At 37.1% G+C, this 18,352-nt stretch overlaps 1 protein-coding gene, 1 long non-coding RNA gene and 1 other non-coding gene across 4 annotated transcripts; 1 reads left to right on the top strand and 2 right to left on the bottom strand.

Moving 5' to 3' along the window:
* Positions 1–370: 370 nt before the first annotated feature.
* Positions 371–442, top strand: TRNAA-CGC (transfer RNA alanine (anticodon CGC)). Its single transcript has one exon. It is a non-coding gene; the product is annotated as a tRNA-Ala (tRNA).
* A 2,248-nt stretch (positions 443–2,690) lies between these two features.
* LOC138926264 (uncharacterized) lies at positions 2,691–17,082 on the bottom strand. 2 transcript variants are annotated; one of them, XR_011442722.1, is made up of 3 exons: positions 16,577–17,082; positions 2,902–3,028; positions 2,691–2,825 (listed from the first exon to the last, which is right to left on the bottom strand). It is a non-coding gene; the product is annotated as an uncharacterized lncRNA (long non-coding RNA). The 2 variants fall into 2 exon arrangements; XR_011442725.1 differs by having other exon boundaries at positions 2,691–3,028; positions 16,577–16,785; positions 16,838–17,082.
* On the bottom strand, positions 14,080–15,379 carry LOC108120557 (uncharacterized). The gene is made up of 4 exons (XM_043210115.2): positions 15,145–15,379; positions 15,006–15,083; positions 14,830–14,947; positions 14,080–14,774 (listed from the first exon to the last, which is right to left on the bottom strand). The coding sequence occupies exon 4, from the start codon at positions 14,764–14,766 to the stop codon at positions 14,155–14,157; it is 612 nt and encodes a 203-aa protein (XP_043066050.1). The 5' UTR covers positions 14,767–14,774; positions 14,830–14,947; positions 15,006–15,083; positions 15,145–15,379; the 3' UTR covers positions 14,080–14,154.
* Positions 17,083–18,352: the final 1,270 nt, after the last annotated feature.

The raw sequence follows: 18,352 nt of genomic DNA, 5'->3' as shown, positions 1-18,352 counted from the left end.
TTTATTTGTGTGCGGTGTGGCGAAGGGTTTTCCACTTTTCGTCTTTGGGAGGGAAAATCTCAAGGCCAACTCCCCGTCTTATTGGCTCGTAAATTTCCTCCTTTTTTTTTATTATCAGTTTAAATTTAATTTATCTTCAGTGGTGGGGAGCCACCATAAGGGGCGTCCAAACTCACACGGACCAGTGCAAATGAACACATCAAAATCAAAATGCCAGGCTGGCAATCCTTATTCTTTAACAAACATGGAAGAGTATAAGGAATTGGTTCATACTCTTAATACCAGAAATTTTTCTTTAAATTTTAATTATTTACTGAATGTTATTACTTTTATTATATACTTATTATTTATATTTTTATTGTTTTTCGATGGAGACGTAGCTCAGGGGTAGAGCGCTCGCTTCGCATGCGAGAGGTCCCGGGTTCAAATCCCGGCGTATCCATCATTTTACTTTTTTTTTGTTTTATTTTAACTGAAAGATATTTTTGTTTAAATAAGGTTTAAGTAAAATAAGTACGTTTTCATATGGTTTCTTTTAGTTCTTATTATAGATTATTAAATATTTTGTATACAAAATTCTTTTTTTTTCAATCTATAGCAACATTTTTCCTCTTCTTTGGGAAGTCTTTAAGTAAACATGTCTAACCTCCTTTCCAACTAGCCTATCTTCTAGTTATATTTCTAATTTTCAATTCCGCTATATACAGTAGCTTCCTTGGCATGCAGTTAGACACCTCGTGGACTACCATTCACAGTGATAGTCCATTTTTAATTAGGGATGTCTAAGTAGTATTTATCGATATTTTTACTTTTAATGGGCATCACTAATCGCCATATTTGATGGGTAACTTTTGAACGGTTAAGTTTAAACTTTGTGGTCTTTAATTTGAATTCTTTTCTCGATTTTGTTGCTCTTTCTCGCTGTCCTTTTTTTTGGATTTCAGTCTCTACGCTTGGGTGGAGAGGAGAGGAGCCTTCAATTTCTTGCCCTTCCTCCTTTTTTTTTATGACTGCCTGCCTGACTGCGTGTGTGTGTGTGAGAGTGACCCTTTGGAGACCTATTAACAAAGGGACCTCGGTCATGCCCCACGCATACTTATTAGACTGTAATCAGTTCGTGGCCACCAAATGGGCAACTGGTGGTCAGTACGTCCTCATCCACCACTCTTCGGCGTCCCAGTCCACTTCTCCACTTCCGCTCTCCCCGTTCTTCTATTTCGGTTCCGATTCGATTCCGATTCACATTCCGGCTACCCTGATTACGTGGGTGTTGGCAAATCGATTTCTTTATCTGCCCCTGGCTCGAAAGTGTTAATCAGATTGGACAGGATGGCTGAATGAGTGAATGAACGAATGAATGAATGGTGGAGAAATGGTAGAAATGGTAGAAATGGAAGGATGGCTTTGGCTCTCGAGCAATTTCAACTATAATTTTCATCTAATTTGAATTGATTTCCTTTTGGGACCGAAAACCTGATCGGGTTCGGGAATGAGTTCATCTCATTTTGGCCATTTTGTAGGGGAAAAGTAACTGGCCCGTATTGACCAGTAAATGTGGAATTACAATGACAACGATCTACCAAATCGCTTAAAGATTATTCCTGATTGAGATATTAAATGGAAACAAAAATGTTCTAGACATCTAAATGCTATAAATGAAACAAAAAGGCATAGGTTTTAAAAAGATGTTATTTTGAAATATTATTTTATACTAATACCACTTTACAGTACTATTTTTCAGTGTTATTTTGAAATAATTTTTTTTGTTCAACACTAATTAAGCTTTCAGTCTTTACAATACTAAATTGTTTCTTTTTGAAACAATTAGAAATGGAAACTGTGAGTGCATATTTGATTGATTGATCTTTACTCGATATTGATCTTTAATCTATCCATGCACTTGTCGTCAGCAAAAATAGTGTCATCTGCATTCAATCTAAATTCAAATTTGAGTCGCAAAAGTTGATTTCATGTATTCTGCGGTCTCTCTCTCTCTCTCTCTCTATATTTCTCTTTCTCTGTCATGTGAGTAACGCGTATGTGTGCGTGTGCATCCTTTTGGCATCCTTTTTTGAGCTCCACCAATTCATTTATATCGATGCATATTCTGCAGAGCCTGCTGAGCAATAACAACAATCCACAACAAAAACAGTTAAAACAATGGGAATCCTTTCCGTGAATAACTTCAAAACACTGAAAGAAAAATATTACATAATTATAAATAGAATTTTTAGAAATGTTCTATCAAGAAATAGTTAATCTTTTATATTTATAAAGGACATACAAAATATTATTTGTATTTTTATGACTTAAAAATTATGTAGTTTAGGTAATTATCTATTTCTTGTGGGTATTTGCATGTCTTTTGAATTTTTCTCAGTGCATTTCTCTGTACTATTGAGCCTTTCCCTTGCCTCTCGTCTACCACCGACCGCGCCGCTTTGGCTTTTCTGCCTCTGTCCAGGCCGTTCAACTGTACAACTGCAGCAGTTTCCGTACTTGAATTGATTTTGATGTCCCCCGTGCCACAGGACCTCATCCGTTGCCCCTCTTTGGCTTTCGCCGTCACTGGTTTCTTCCTTTTATTGTTGGCGGCGTTGCCTGTGTTGTTTGTTGATTGCTGTTGGTTGCTCGTCCTGCTGCTTCTGCTTCAGCTTTTGTTGTTCCTTTTGCAGATATTGTTGTTGTTGTCATTGTGCAATTGAAAGTCAAGCCATTATTTTTTTTTTTCTACCATTTTTTTGTTGTTGTTGTATTTTTCAGCTGTTGTATTTGGTAGTTTGGCGTTGTTTTGCCCATCGTTGAAAGTCAAAGGCCACCGTCAACTGTTTAACAAGCAGAATAATGCAGAAAAACGGAATGTGAACAGCCACGCCCACTACCAGCAGGCCAATAGTCTACCTCCTATATAGCAGGATAACAGAGCATCCTGCAACAGCATCTCCACACTCCACATTATTGGCCGCTGACACTTGCCTGTTCATTGTTGTTTATAAAATTGGCAAGGAATTTCAGGGATTTCATTCAACTATAAAAGAGTGCCAAGGAAACAAAAGGATAACAAAAAAAATATACAATATATATTATATACAAAAAGAGAATAGCTTAGAGCTGTTAGGGGGTGTTGGATTATTTCTATAAATTTTCAACTAAACAGCCTCTTGTTGCCTGTTTCAACCATAGCTTAGCAGAAATATATTAACTTTCTGATAAAAATAAGAAAACAAAAGATTTCAAAAATAAAACAAAAATAATACCATAAGAATAACATTTTTTTTTATAATTTAATCAAATTTTAGAAATGCTATCTACAATCTGTACTCGATGATTTCAAAGAGTTGTTTACCAAAGTGTAATTACAAGACCTAATTGGCATTTTAGGAGAAGCTAGTGATTTGTCCATTTGCATTTTGGATGAATAATCGATTGCCATACACAAACAAATACAAACAAACACACAGAAACACACACACACACTCTAAAGGACACACTTGGAGTTGGCCAAAAGGAGCAAGCCAGAGCAACAATTTGGTTTGACAATTCAACGACCGGGCTTAATTAACGCTTTGGCTATGTAAAATGACCATAAACACGGCTATAAGCTGTTAGAGGTGAGGCAGGGAAGGGAAATGTAATTGTAATGGGAAAGGAAATTGATCCGAATGCCCCACTGTGCGTATGCGTATGGGTATGCGTAATGCGATAAATCCCGATATCGAGGACACGCAGCGACAAGGGAGCGACAAAGAGCTTTTCCTTTGAAAAGTGGCAAACAAGTCAAATGTCCAGTAAAAATTAAATCCTTTTTGTCGCGACAACAATAACAACAACACTAACAAGGATATACGAAACAAAAGAATCAACCAAAGGGGGTAAGTGACAGGTCAGCAACAAAAGGTCAACTACAACAAAAAGTATTGGCAAAAAAAAACAAAATAACAAAAGCAAAAAACAACGACACGTGCGTCCATCCGCAACTTTATAAACTTATAGGCTTACCCCCCCTTTCACGTGTGACCTCAGGCCAGGTCACAGTACACACACATGTATGTTTGTGTCTGGGTAGTGCATGCCCCACAGCCCTGACCCACGACCTCTTTACAAACAAAAGTTATACACGAAAATATTTGAGGCCATTTACTCTGCCGCGCAGCAACAGGTTCGCTCAAATATCAGTCGCAAATAAATACAAAATAAATATCGAAAGGAATCCTTTTCTAAAGAATTTGAGGATACCCAGCACGAAAAGGGGTTGTGGGGTTATCTTCGAAAGAAGAAATATTATATTTATATATTTTTTTACTGCAATAAATGAATTTATAGGTCTTTTTCCAAAAAAATGAAAAAAAATAATGGGCTGACTGGGCGTATGAGTAATATGAATAAAAAATTACGTATACGCAGTGTTGTATGTTATTATTGTCTAGTTAATTTTATTATTTGTATAATATTTTGATGGAAACAAAACATTTTAAGAACAATGCAAGCCATTAAAACGAATTTTAGGATTGTTTCAATAATTATTACTCATACGCAATGTGGGATCAGTAACATTTTTGAATATTTTACATAAAATAAACAAGTTATAGAACATTTTAGGGTATTTTGAATTCCATACTTTGTTGGCACCCCTCACCCATTTTGAGGCAAAGAACCATTCAAAATCCATAACCAAACCGCACCGGATTGCCAGGGGGGGCGGTGGGCAGAATGTCTGGGGTCTAGACCAAAGTGACATTCATTGTTCCACGGGCAAGTCAAAGCAAAGCACAGCAACGGAAAGCAAAGCAAAAGCACTGAGAGGCAAAGCAAAGCGAGCGTGTAAACAAAATACAAGCAGAGCGGGAGGCACAAATATAATCTGCAAATAGAAAACGAAGCTAAGCAACAACAACAAAGACAACAGGCAATACGGAATAAAAGCCAAGTGGCTAGAAAAAAAAATCCATAAGCATGAGCAGGAAAAATAAACAACAAAAATGCAAAAAAAAAAAAAAAAGGAAAAGTTGTTAAACTTTCGCTCAACTTGGGCGCAAAATTTCCGTTCAATTTCAATGAGTATGCCTCACTGCTCTAACATTTTATATACATACAATATGCGGCTCTCTCTTTCACTCCAAGCCACGCCCCCACGTCCTTGCCATCGCCATCCTTTGCCGGTTTTAATATGCAAATCGTATTTTGCAAAACTTGCTGCATACTTGAAGGCGCCGGCTGTCAAGAGTTCTCAAAAAGCGCCCCCTGCCGGCCGGCTATGGCGGTCCTCGTAAACAAGCACTAATTAGAGAGGAACAAAAAGTGTTGCCTACTTTTCCGGTGCAATAGGCGGAGGCGAGTGCCGGGGCGCCACGCCATATTTCGCACCATGCCACGAACTTGTGGCAAAAATGGAAAAACCATTAATAAAGCTTAAACAAATGACAATGTCATGCCACACGCGCGACAGTTCGATGAGGGGTCTGACAGCCAGCACTAGTTATTAGAACACTGTGACAAAAAATAGTGTTTTTAGGGGGATAAAAATATTCAAGCTTCTATAACGAGTATGTTTTATTAAATGTAAGGAAGGTTTAGGAAGAGGAATGGGATAGAATAGGATAAGGCTCTTAATCCACAGATCTATCGATGTTACTCGTAGAAATCCTACAAGGAAGACACTTTAAAGATCCTGATTTTACAAAATTTGACATACTTGAAATTTGATCCCTGACAAAATTATCATACACTCTTCCCAGTTCATCAAAAGAAGAAACTGAAAATGCGAAAAACAAATCTGAAAATCGAAATGGGAATGGGAATGGGAATGGGATTAGAAATGCGGAATGTTGAATCCTGAATGGTGAATGGCGCATCCCGATGGGGTTTCGCCAAAGAAACCAGCAAACGAGCAACCAGCAAACGAGCAACCAGCAAACAGGCAAACATTCCTGCCAAAGGTAACCTACGTGAAACACACACTACGTACCTTCAGTATTTGGAACAAAAAAAAAACAAATCCTACAAAAATGTGCGAAAAAAATGCAGTCAGTGGAATTACAACAACAATAGGAACAATACACGAGAGACAGGACAAAGAACAGACTGAGAAGGACTATTTTATGGGAGGAAAGCCATCATATTATACGAATACTAAGTAACTAACATGGTTTTGTTTAAAATTATTTACTCATCTGCATTATAATATTTGTAAAAAAAAAAATTACATTTAAAAATTTTAAAAAAATATATATTTCAAAAGAGTTTTCAAAAACCAAAGGATATTGAGAATACCTCGTAGCTTAATGGCCATAAAACCGAGAACCAGAAAAAAATCTGTGAAATGGTGGCCAACAACGTGGGAAAAAAACGAACAAAAAAGTAAGACAAAAAAAAAATAAAAGGGAAAAGGACTCGTACGTTCAGTTTTGCATTCTCATATGAGAAAAGGATTCGTTTGCGTTGCCAGTGCAGTGGCAAACAAATTCTAAAAATGACTGAGCAAACGCTTTGATTTATGAAGTTATTGGGAGGCGGGGCAGCGAAAGCCGAGAGCAGAACAGGATCAGGATATCGCACAGTTGTGGCCCCCAGGCGTCGTATTTGTTGTGGAAGCTCCACACTCCACATACTGCTCCTCCTCTCCATTAACTCCCGCCGCCTTCTTTCCTGATTCCGATTCCGATTCCGATCGAACAGGAGTCGCAGGACTCCGCCCTAATTCAATAAAATACAGCTGACTGAGTGCTTGAATCATGACCCCGCCGATTTGAAATGTTTGCCGGGTGTTTGCTTGTGGATATGACTATGGAGGTGAAATGTGGATTTGGATTTGGTTTTTCATCTCTGAATGTGAACGTGAATGCGGAGTTGGAGGATGCTATACTATGTGAAGCTAAAAAGGCTTAGCCGAGCACACGCTCCATGGGGAAATCTCTTTTGTTTTTTCCACTTGCGCTAACATTTCAACTGCATTTTTCTCACCTACACAGAACAAATATTTTATAATATTTTAAATCATTGGTAATCAGTAATCAGTATTTATTTTTTCTTGCTTGTGAAATATTCATAATTATGAATTAATGCAAAATTTCTCACATAATTGTGGGAAAAAAGAGCACAACAATTTATGGACTTTTTTGTAATTTTATCTTCATCATTAAAAATATTAATTTTGAAAGGTTATGCACGTATTTTTGGATTTATTTAACTAGAAAAAAAAAACAGATACGAAAATGTTTTTGGTTAAAATAAATAAATAAAGAAAAAATAATAAAAAACATTCTCAATACTATTTATAACAAGAAAGCAAAGCTAACTTCGGGCGGAGCCGAAGTTTATATACCCTTGCAGCTATAACCGGATATATATCGCAAACATCGGATATAGTTGGCCGATCCTTATGATTACATCATAATAAAACCAATTAATTACAATAAAGAATCTAAAAAAAAGTCCCAAGCTTCTATCTTCAAAAATTCGAAAGTTGATATTTCTACCAAATACCATTTCCGATCGTTCAGTTATATGTCAGCTATAAGATATAGTCAACCGATCGTTATGAAATTTGGTAGATCGGATTGACTGACCAAAAATAGAATGTGTACCAAGTGCCAGCTTTCTATCTTCAAAAACACGAAAGTTGGGTCATTTCCGATCGTTCAGTTATATGGCAGCTATAAGATATAGTCGGCCGATCCTTATGAAATTTGGCATGTCGTATTATTTTGCCAAAAATAGCTCTCATGTCAAATTTGAACTCTCTAACTCTAAAAACACAAAAGTTATACCATTTCCGATCAATCAGTTATATGGCAGCTATAGGATATAGTCGGCCGATCCCGGCCGTTCCGACTTATATACTGCGTGCAAAGGAAAGAAGGGTGTGTGCAAAGTTTCAAGACGATAGCTTTAAAACTGAGAGACTAGTTTGCGTAGAAACAGACAGACGGACAGACGGACAGACGGACAGACGGACAGACGGACATGCTCATATCAACTCAGGAGGTGATCCTGATCAAGAATATATATACTTTATAGGGTCGGAGATGTCTCCTTCACTGCGTTGCACACTTTTGGACAAAATTATAATACCCTCTGCAAGGGTATAAAAAGGGCCCAGCAGGTGTTAAATAAACTATAAAAAGATTGAAAAAATATTGTGTTTTTAACACAAAACAAGGTGTCATTTACAAATAATTTTACATATTTTCGAAAGAGGAATGCACTTGAGGAATGTATGTTGTCTATTATGATAATTTCCATAGGACCTCCTACATGACTTAAAGCTCAAAAATATTTATTGCATTATAAGACAGTTTTGATCAATAATTACCCTTTAAATCTCTTTTATATTTCAGCCAATATTTCGTAATATTTCTCAGTGCCTCAACTCCCCATTGGCTCCCCCTAGTTTTTTACGAACCAAAGTGAACCAAACCCGGGGAAAGCCCAGGGAGAAGGAAAACCCAGACCGAATTGAGGCGAATGGAACTACAACCAAATCGAACTCGGCTGCTCCCAGGCAGGCGGACAAAACGGTTTTGATTCAATAAACGTCAATAGGTGAATCAGACCCCGCCCACTCGCCGACAAGCCTGGCAGCTGGGGAATAAGAAAAAAAAAAACGCAAAAAAAAAGAAAGCACGAGAAACACTCGCAAAAAACCCGCTGAAAGTTGAACTAATAAAGCGACGTGATTTGAAGTTGGAAGTTCTTTGAAGCTCCGCCGGCTGACGGGCGGCCTCAAGTGGCTAACGTGGCCAAAAGAGAGCAATAAAGTTGGCTTAGACAACCAGACAACGGATAACAAAAAAAAAAGAAAACTTTATTATTTTTAGTCAAAATCCTTCGGGCACACAGAAACCTGGCCAAAAAAAAACAAACTTTATTAAATTAAAAATTGTAAAGTTTTTGGATTTCTTTTTTTATTTTTCGGTTATGGCCTTTTGTGGCACAAACTTTGTGTAGGGGGCATTTAACTTGGCCAAAATGTGGCCAGAAATTGTATTTAATTAACTGATTGATTGCCCCCATTGTGGCTAATAAATATTTCCTGCTCGATTGCCTGATTAAAAATGCACTTCGAAATCAATTCAAATTAATGGCCAAAACAATTTCGATCGAAAATTCGTCTACACAATAGACGGGGTGTTGCATTTTTAATGGCAAACTATTAGAGTCATCGTCCTGGCTTAACTCTGTACATATATATGTATATGTGTGTATATCCTTCCAAATCAATCAAAAGGGATTGAGTTCTTTGGCCTAAAAGGTTAGTCGATTTTGAGGGCGTTAAGACTTTTGATTAAAGATTAAAGATAAGGTCGGAGACTAGTCGGTTTATAGCTCTGTTCTAGTCTCTTTTTGAAGGCTAGTTAAAAATGAACTTGTTTTTATTTTAAAAACCCATTCTAGCCATTTTGTTTACATTTTTAAATTAAAAATTCCAATTACCAATCAAATAACATTCTTGTAACTGCCTAACAATTTTCATAAAATTTTTAGAAATTCTTGCTAACCAAAAATGCAAAATTAAATTATTATTTCAGTCCTCTTTATTTTTTTCTAATAAATTGGAAAATTTTGTTAAAAAGAGAAAAAGGGAAAATTTGGCCCATTCATTAGCCACCATTGAAAAACTATTTTTGGCCACATCGATTGAGTTTATCAGCCATCCATTTTGCAATTAAGAACAATCAATGTTTTTGGCGAACAAATCCGTTCAGCATCCTTTTCATCCAGTTAGCCAACCATGTTCGTCCTTTTTTTTGTGTTTTCCGCTCTTTTTTTTTGACATTTTCTGGTGAGTGTAGTTTAATTACCGAAATTTGTTCGCTACCGAGTTTTCTGGTCCTGAAAAGTTGTACCACCAGTACGAGTCGTCGCCAGGAATTGTTTATGCAGCTGCCATTCGCCATACTCGCCAGAGTTGCCACCGAGCTTCGAAACTAGTTAGCATAAATATATAGAGTTGTTGGGCACCATTATTTTTCTTTCTATATATATATATATTTATTTTTTTTTTCTTTTTGGGAAGGGAGGGGGAGATATATTTTGGTCAGCTTTATACGTAACATATATGGTTACATGTTGCATTTTTGTGCAATTTTTGCGGTGGTTTTGTTATGGCATTTTGTGCTGGCCAATTGGCCGCAATTAGCTAGCTAAAAGCACTAACTAATACATATACAAAAAATTGCACACGGACAGACACACACAGGCACATACGTATCGTGTTAATGGGCAGACCGAAAAAGTATGGAATCAAATTATGAAACTGCAGAAATGATGGTTGGAGCATAAAAGGAAAAACATCAACGCACAGAAAACTAAGTTAAAAGCCTTCACTGCAGTGACCCTGCTTTTCACCGCTTTTTCCCTCCTCCCATTCCCCTACACTTTCCATCGCTTTTCCTCTCTTTATTACCGTCCCTCTCCGGGCTTTTCCATTTTATCAAGTTGCATGCGTCGGACTTAAGTTGAAGTTAAAGTTAATGCCATGAATTTTAAATTGAATTGAATGCGTATGGTGTCTCCGGTACAGTGGCCATTGGCCAAAAGCGGCCGCACACGCACACACACACACACAAACCAGTAGCCGGCCAAGTTGGTCAACCCTTCAGTACCATACCTCAAGGATTCCTTAAGGAATCGTCTAGGTACTAGTATTGCCACCCGAGGAATCCTCTAGGTATGTTTCATACAAACCATCAAGGAATTTCCATAGAAGAGTTCCTCACATCGAGGAATTCGAACAACTCAAGGAATACTGCAGGATTCCTGTAGGTATTCGAAGAGGATTTCGAACAAAATACCCCAGGGAATCCCTGAGGTATACTCTGAGGAATCGTTGAGGAAATACCCCAGGGAATCCCTGAGGTATACTCTGAGGAATCGTTGAGGAAATACCCCAAGGAATCCCTGAGGTATACTCTGAGGAATCGTTGAGGAAATACCCCAAGGAATCCCTGAGGTATACCGTGAGGAATCTTACTGGAATTCAGGTGGGATTCATAAAGGATTCACTGAGGAACTGTAAGGATTTTCACACCCCCCCCCCCTCCCCCCCCTTTCCATCCAACCTTTTCAACCAAAATTATTATTTTATTTGAAATTTTATTAATATAAGAAATTATGAATTGTTATAATCTATATTGTTATTATTTTAATACATTGTTATAATCTATTATTATTTATTATTTATTCTAAAGATTTACACTACTTATTTTAATTTTTTTTTTATTATTATTATTTTTGATGGCCGTCAAAGCGAGCCCCAACACTTTCTCCGGCGGTTTCCCCGGATCCACCATAGATATACTATCTGTAAATAAAATAAATAGAAATTAGATATCGCTTACATTATTTGTAATTAAAATACATACCAATCAAAACTCCATAAAAATGTGGAAACGCCTTCAATCTCTTCTTCCCACTAACTCCGTCGATGTTATATTGCACGATCATTTCCTCAAATAAATAAATAAACAATAAATAGATAATAACATAATATGTACAAGCGGCTAATGCCGTTTAATAAATATATGTACATATATATGTATGTATACAGTTTGTCAAGTAATTGTTTGCTAAATAAAAATGGCACAAAAATTTAATTTAAAGTATTTTTAAATTAATTTAATTTAATTCAAAAATTAAAATTTTTTATTTTGCAAACAATTACTTGACATACTGTATATAAATATTTCTCACTTTTCCGAGCGGCTAATGCCGTTTAATAAATATATTTACATATGTACATATATAAATATTTCTCACTTTTCCGAGCGGCTAATGCCGTATGTACATATGTACGTATATTTAACGGCCGCTCGGTATTTAATAAATATTATATGCACATTACTTTTTAATTGTACTCACCAGAATTGATTTTGTTTTGGCCACTTAAAATTTTTTTTAAACTTTCACTTAAACTCTTCGCAAATGCTTGTGATTTAGGTGCAACTTGAACATCAAATGCAAAGGAGAAGGGGAGAGGCAAGACGAACCCGAAAATTGACAACCGAAAATTCTGGCGCGTGCCAGGGTATAGTCGACCAAAGCAATGCCTTGTACTTAGAATCGCACAAGGCTAATAATCAAACATGAACATATTGGCTTTGCCTGAAGCAAATTATTAATACATTTCAATATACCATATGATTAGATAAGAAAAATTAATTAAATATAATCTTAAATATATATAAATATTTCAACATATTTTAAAAAGGGTATTCTGACGTCGCTTCCATTCATTTGGTTTTGGACACCGATTTTTTTTCTCTCCCTCCCTCCATCTACATCTCTCAAATTGTCTCTCTGTCGCGTGCCTCTGCTCCGAAACTATGACGTAGAAGCTTCGAGAATCATCGTCGAAAACCAAAAGCAGGTAGAAGTTTCGTTTCCCCTTTCGTTTCGGACTTGAGTAAACGAAGCCCATGCAATTTGTTTTTGTTTTTCGACAATGTCGCCAGGAATCGTCGGGGTAAGGAATTTTGGTACTGAAGGGAACTTTTTTTGTTCATGTGTGTGTGTCTTTCAGGAGAAAGGAGGCAGTGGCTTAGACATATAGGGGTTATTTCTCAATAGAATGGAGTTCGGATTTCTGGATTTGGAATAGATTTTAAACATGTCCGTCTAATTGTCCTTTTAGAAGTGTGTCCTTTCGGCTATGATTGCTTTGTCCTTTTGTCCGCTTAAGCTTTCGTTTGTTGGTTTATTTGTAAGACTATCCACTTGTTATCCTGGCTACCTGTCTGTCATCTTGTCGTATTTTTGAATATCTTCCCTAACCTTTCTTTATTTAAACAAATTCCTTTACCAATTAACTCTTAATTCTCCTAGAAAATATTTTAAAAAAATATAACCCCCCTGGTTAGAAACCCCAACCACGTCACTGTATGCGTGGCAGACAGCAATTGTGTGTAATGGAAAGTAAAAGAAAAGTGTGGCCAAAGGCAAGAGGAGCAGCGGCAGGACTAAAAGATTTTCCCTGTGACAAAGGGGAGGGAATGCGGTACCTTTTTCCCCTGACCAAAAAAAAAAAAGGAAAAACCAGGAAACGAAGTTAGCCATGATGAACGCTGAATTTACGCAGAAAGTTTAACGGCGCACAAAAGTATGCTATGCTCTTGGCCACTTATTTATTATTGTAGCGGCCAGCATACACACACAGGGACATAAGGACAGACACACACATACACATGTGGCAGGATAACATCCTCCTCTTGGCCAAAACCATAAAGACTTACCGGACAGGACAACTTGGACTAATAGCAGCACCTTCCTATTTTTCCCGCTCCAGTTGCTTTAGCTTCTCCGGCTTTTCCTGCAGATTTTCCCGCTTTTCTTACATCCCTTCTCTCTCCCCCCAAGCCTCCCTTTTGCGCCGTTGTCGCTGCTTAAATAATTTAGCAATTTGTATGCATGGAAAGCGCTGCGTGGCTTCGCCAGGATAATGCCGAAGTCGAATAAGCGCATCATGGAAATACATAAAATCGCATCAACAGCAACACACAAAAATCTCTCCCTCTCACTTGCTCCATATTCTTGTTTGTATGTGTGTGTGTGTGGGTGTGTCTATATAAGTGTATGTGTGCGTGGGTGTACGGCCGTAAAAGCGCAGTGAAAACTGGGCAAATGAGCATTCAAGGAATGCAATCCAACACACGCACCGTAACCAAAACACCGAGCAGTTGGCCAAATTTGGCGAAAGAAGCCAAAAGCCACACACGGCTAGAGGCACACACTTGAAGAAACTAGGTGTAAATTAAATATTTTTAAATATAATTAAAGATTATTTTCGGCTTTTAGGGATTAACCTTATACTTAATATTGTAAGCCTGTATTGTTTTCTTATATTTTTCTTTAAAGAATTATAATAATTAATTATAGAAAGGTTAAGGATTTAAAGGAAAAAAACGTAGTATGCTACGAAAATTAAGTCAAATATGAATATAAATGTCAAAAGAGAAAATATTATATTGTTGAAAAATATGATACCAATACTTCTCCAATAACCTCCTCCTTTCCTATGATTACTTCTTGCAATAAGAGTGTTAAGAACCCTTCATCAAGCACCCTTTTTAAAAACCAAATATATATTTTTATGCAATAACATTTATTTTGGTGGAACAAGCGGCTTTATGTAACATTACCTAATGTGTTTGGCGAAAACTAGACATTAAACAACATAGTCAAATGATCTCCGAAGCTTTGAAGACGAATCAGTTCTCGTCGCTGTTCGTCGATGTCTATAGCTAGCAATTGTAGTTTCACATAGCAGCGACCACAGGTTGTGCAGAAGTTGACCAGGATCAGCAACTTGAAAATGATACCCACAACAAATTGGGTCATTAGTACCCACATGTTTTCGTTCTTCGTATAATAGATAACTCTGTATAGTCCCAAGCCCAACAGAGCCGTAGTAATGGCCCAGCAAATTAGGAACGATAGGATGTACGGAAGAAAGAAGACGTAAACCCGGTAGTTCATGGGAACGGGGTCATTGTTGCGATTGCGGCACCAGAAACGGTATAGGGTATACAGCAATATTCCCACCATGACATGGAGGCAGACCTCGGCTTTTAGGTCTATTCCGATCAAGCTGCTGTACGATATGTCAAGGACCATAACCTTTGACCATATCTTGTTCTCGTAGCGCTTAACTGGCACCGCAAAGACGGCGGCAGCATGTACCAAGAGCCATAGGTACGTCTCGGTAAAGATGATACGTATAAGGGTGACGCAGCCCCTAACAAACCACGGTCTTACAAATGGTGCCGGCATATTGTCTTCTAGAGAGTCAGTATTTAGTAGAGAAATTTAGATTTGTTTTTAAAATTATATTACCTTGGAAATAAGATGAGTTTCTTGGTAAGTTCTTGAATATGAGTTGTACTTTCTCGAGTCTGGTTGTTTCCCGAAGATTAGATCGTCTTTCAGGCAAATAGGGTCAAGTCGTGTATATCTATAGAAGTATAGCTATATATATCATATAATTTTAAAGTTATTTAAAATTGTATTACCTTAAGTATCTAAACACAACTTCTTCAACTTTTTTAAAAAGAAAAGTAACGTTGAAAGCTCTTCAGTTTCACTTTTGTCTGAAATAGTTAACTGGTTTTTAAAAAAAATTATAATAATTAACTTTTATTTGCAGCTTACGGTGTTTGTTTTTAAAAATTTCTTTGTATAAACTTTTTCAGCGAAAACGTTAACGTTTAATTGAACTAGAACTATTTAATTTTAATGTTAAACGAAATAAACAAACGAACAGTTTTGATCAAATTTTTGTTCCACAATTTATTTTTGATTTAAATTTTTTTTTATGAATTTTTTTTTTAGGAGCTATTTTATTCGTTCCGTACGAGCTGAAGTTGTAGAATGAGTTGATATTGAGAATATATTCGGTATATGGATTTGACATAAGCTCTTGGGTAAAGTGATTGAAATTTTTTTCAAAAAAATACTCTCCATGGACTACTTGTTAGGAATTATTTAAAAATAGTATTCGATCTTTTTATCGACTTTTAGTAATTTATTTTCAAGGAGGATTACATTTAATACAACATTTTTCTCTCTGTGTAAGCACATGGGTTACGCATCCTGGGGAGCAGCATGCAGATACGGTTTCTATAGGCGGTGGGGTAAGAAAGAGGGTTTTGGGGGCCAAGAGCTATGGCTTCAGGATTCGTGCACCAGGAACGAGGTTGGCCCCAAAAATGTTATCATTTGGCACATTTGTACTTTACGTCTGCATTGGTGTCTGTGTCCGATTTCGAGTATGTGTCGGTGCATATGTGTGTGTGTAGGGGTGTGCGTGTTGGCCTGGCCAAATTTGAAAACTATGGCCCCGCCTTCCAAAAGGATGAGGCTGGGGCCTAGATGGGGCCACAAAGGATAAGGGTCGAGAGCGGGCGGTATCCTCTTCCTTAGCCAGCGGACCTTGGTCAATTCTCAGTTTACAGAGCCCAGTATTTGGGCTTAAAGGAAGCATTTTCTCCTTCTACCTTTTGGTTAAAAGGCTTTAAGAGCTTAAATCCCCAAAAAAAGAAAAGTTCTGGTCTGGCAATAAATGTTTGGATTCTGAGATGTAAGCGTATTACTAATCTCCATGGATGGGATGTTTCTGGAGAGATCCTTAAGTCAGAATATCCTTAAAGATGAGACTTAAATGTTTCCTATTTTTGGATTTGTTTTTAAGACAATTATTTTATAAATTATTATTTTTCTAGCCTTGGAATGCTTTTTTTTTTTAAGAGAATCTTTGGCTTTTTAGGCCTGCATTTAATTAGCCTGGCCCAAACGAAAAACCACCCTTTCTCTAAGCCAACTCTAAGCCCCTCTCCTTTCTATATTTTTTTTGATATTCTTCTTTTTTTTTGGCATCCACAAAGTGGCAGAGCTAAAAAGTCACGTACTCATATTAAAAATAACCGAAAAGCGTTCCTAAGTGGCAGGAGAACGTGCAGTGAAATATATTTGAAAGAACACCCCTTTAGAGGGGTCCGGGTGCAAAGTTCAAGTCTTTTTAAAGCCAAATAAATAAATAAATAAAAAAGAAAAGACTAAAGCTAAAAGAAAGTCAAAAACTCACCGAAATGTTGGCGTCGAAAATCCCAGGCGACCATTGATGATGACGGCGGTACGACGACAAGTACGATGATGGCTGACAAAGTGGAAATGTCTCCATTGAAAATGACGTTTCTTGAATTTCGTCACCTCATCCTTTATTCCATTGCCTCCACCTACTCCTCTTCCTCTCGGTGTGCCTGCGTCTCGCCTCGTGTCTCTCTCCATTCTTGTCTAGTGACGAAAGCGAATATTTCGTGTTTGATTTTTGGCATACGGTGTCTACCTTTTTGCCGCGCTGCCTGTCACTGGCGCTGCCACAGCTGTCAAAGCGTCAAACATCTTTTGCCGTTTGCCTGACAAATGCGTGCCGTGTGCCACAGAGGCCCATACATGCCACATGCCCCACAGCATGCCACGCCACCGAGTTGGCTCTTTTAGGCCCAGTTTTGTCCTTCATCCGCAGCCTCGTTTCATTTCGTTTCCCTGTCAAGTTTCTGACTTTTGCATTTACTTATTTATGGCCAAAATGCACTAGAAATAAAATATATGTATCTATTTATGAATATACTTCTTGAAAGGTAACTTTTCTGCAGAAAAGAAAGACAACATTTTTCCCAAAATTGCTTTTCCAAAATGGACAAAAATTTATATTAAAATTGTTGTTCCTGGAAAAGGAAACCAGTTTCCACTTTAATAAAGTCCTTCAATTTCTACTTTTCATTTGAATCTGATTTCCCATTAAAAGCCTTTAAGGCGAAAAGGATATTTTGTGAAAAATGATTAAATATATTTTGTAATTCTTAGGAAAAAAACAAAAATAATAATCAAGCCTCTTTACTTACTTGTAATCCTTGAAAATACAAGTTCTTTTGTTTAAATACGAATTTAAGAACTAAGTTTTGGTTTTTTTCAAGAGCTTATAAATATGAAAAATTTATAGAATTTTCTTAAAGTGCAGACTTGTGCCATTCAATCAGCAACTTTAATCAGTTGCCGTTTTGTCATTGCGCACTTCCAGGTGTACCGACAGTATTTGGTCCACTTTCTTTGACCTTTTTGAAGGGGAATGGGATGTACTAGAAGCCTACCAGGAGCTAGAAGTACTCCCATCACCCGACCCCCTAGAAAAGCGACAGCCAAGCACACGCCTCTGTGTTCTTGACACATTTCCCTGTCATTTGTCTTGGTTAAGCTTTATTTACTTTATTTTACTTTTTATTTTTTTTATTGTGTTTTACTTTATTTTATTTTTTTTTGCTTAGCTAGCTAGTTGTTAGTTATTAAGAGCAAATGGCAAACTGCATGTCATTCAATGCAGTTTTATATTTTTTGTTAGGACTTCGTCCTCGACAAGGACTAAATTATGCAACAAACTTCCCTTCATATTCATTAGGGGGGTCACACACACACACACCCGAAAAAAATGAAGCCCAACAGAAAGGGGGGAAAACGCAAAAAAAAAAAAAATGAAAAAAATTGAAATAAAAATGGAAAATGTTGGTTCATTTGGCTGCTAACTGGTATTCCGGATCTCCGACTCCGGACTTTGGACTTTCCGTTCCCGGAAGTGGGTCAGGAATGTGGGGAGCTGTGAAAAGAATCCATTGGCTGCATAATTGAGAAAATGCAGAGGAAGTGCCCGCCTGCTAATGTCCTTTTCCTTTTTAGATATCCTCGATAGAAATATCTAATGGTATTACAATTATCTATTAATCTATTAAGTGTATTAATTCATTAAAACTATTAACTTATTTAAACTTAAGCTAAGCAGCTTAAGCTTAACACTCAAAAGAGTAAA

The sequence above is a fragment of the Drosophila bipectinata genome, chromosome XL (assembly GCF_030179905.1).
Source record: "Drosophila bipectinata strain 14024-0381.07 chromosome XL, DbipHiC1v2, whole genome shotgun sequence".
Taxonomy (NCBI): domain Eukaryota; kingdom Metazoa; phylum Arthropoda; class Insecta; order Diptera; family Drosophilidae; genus Drosophila; species Drosophila bipectinata.
This window is presented reverse-complemented; position numbering and strand designations above follow the sequence as displayed.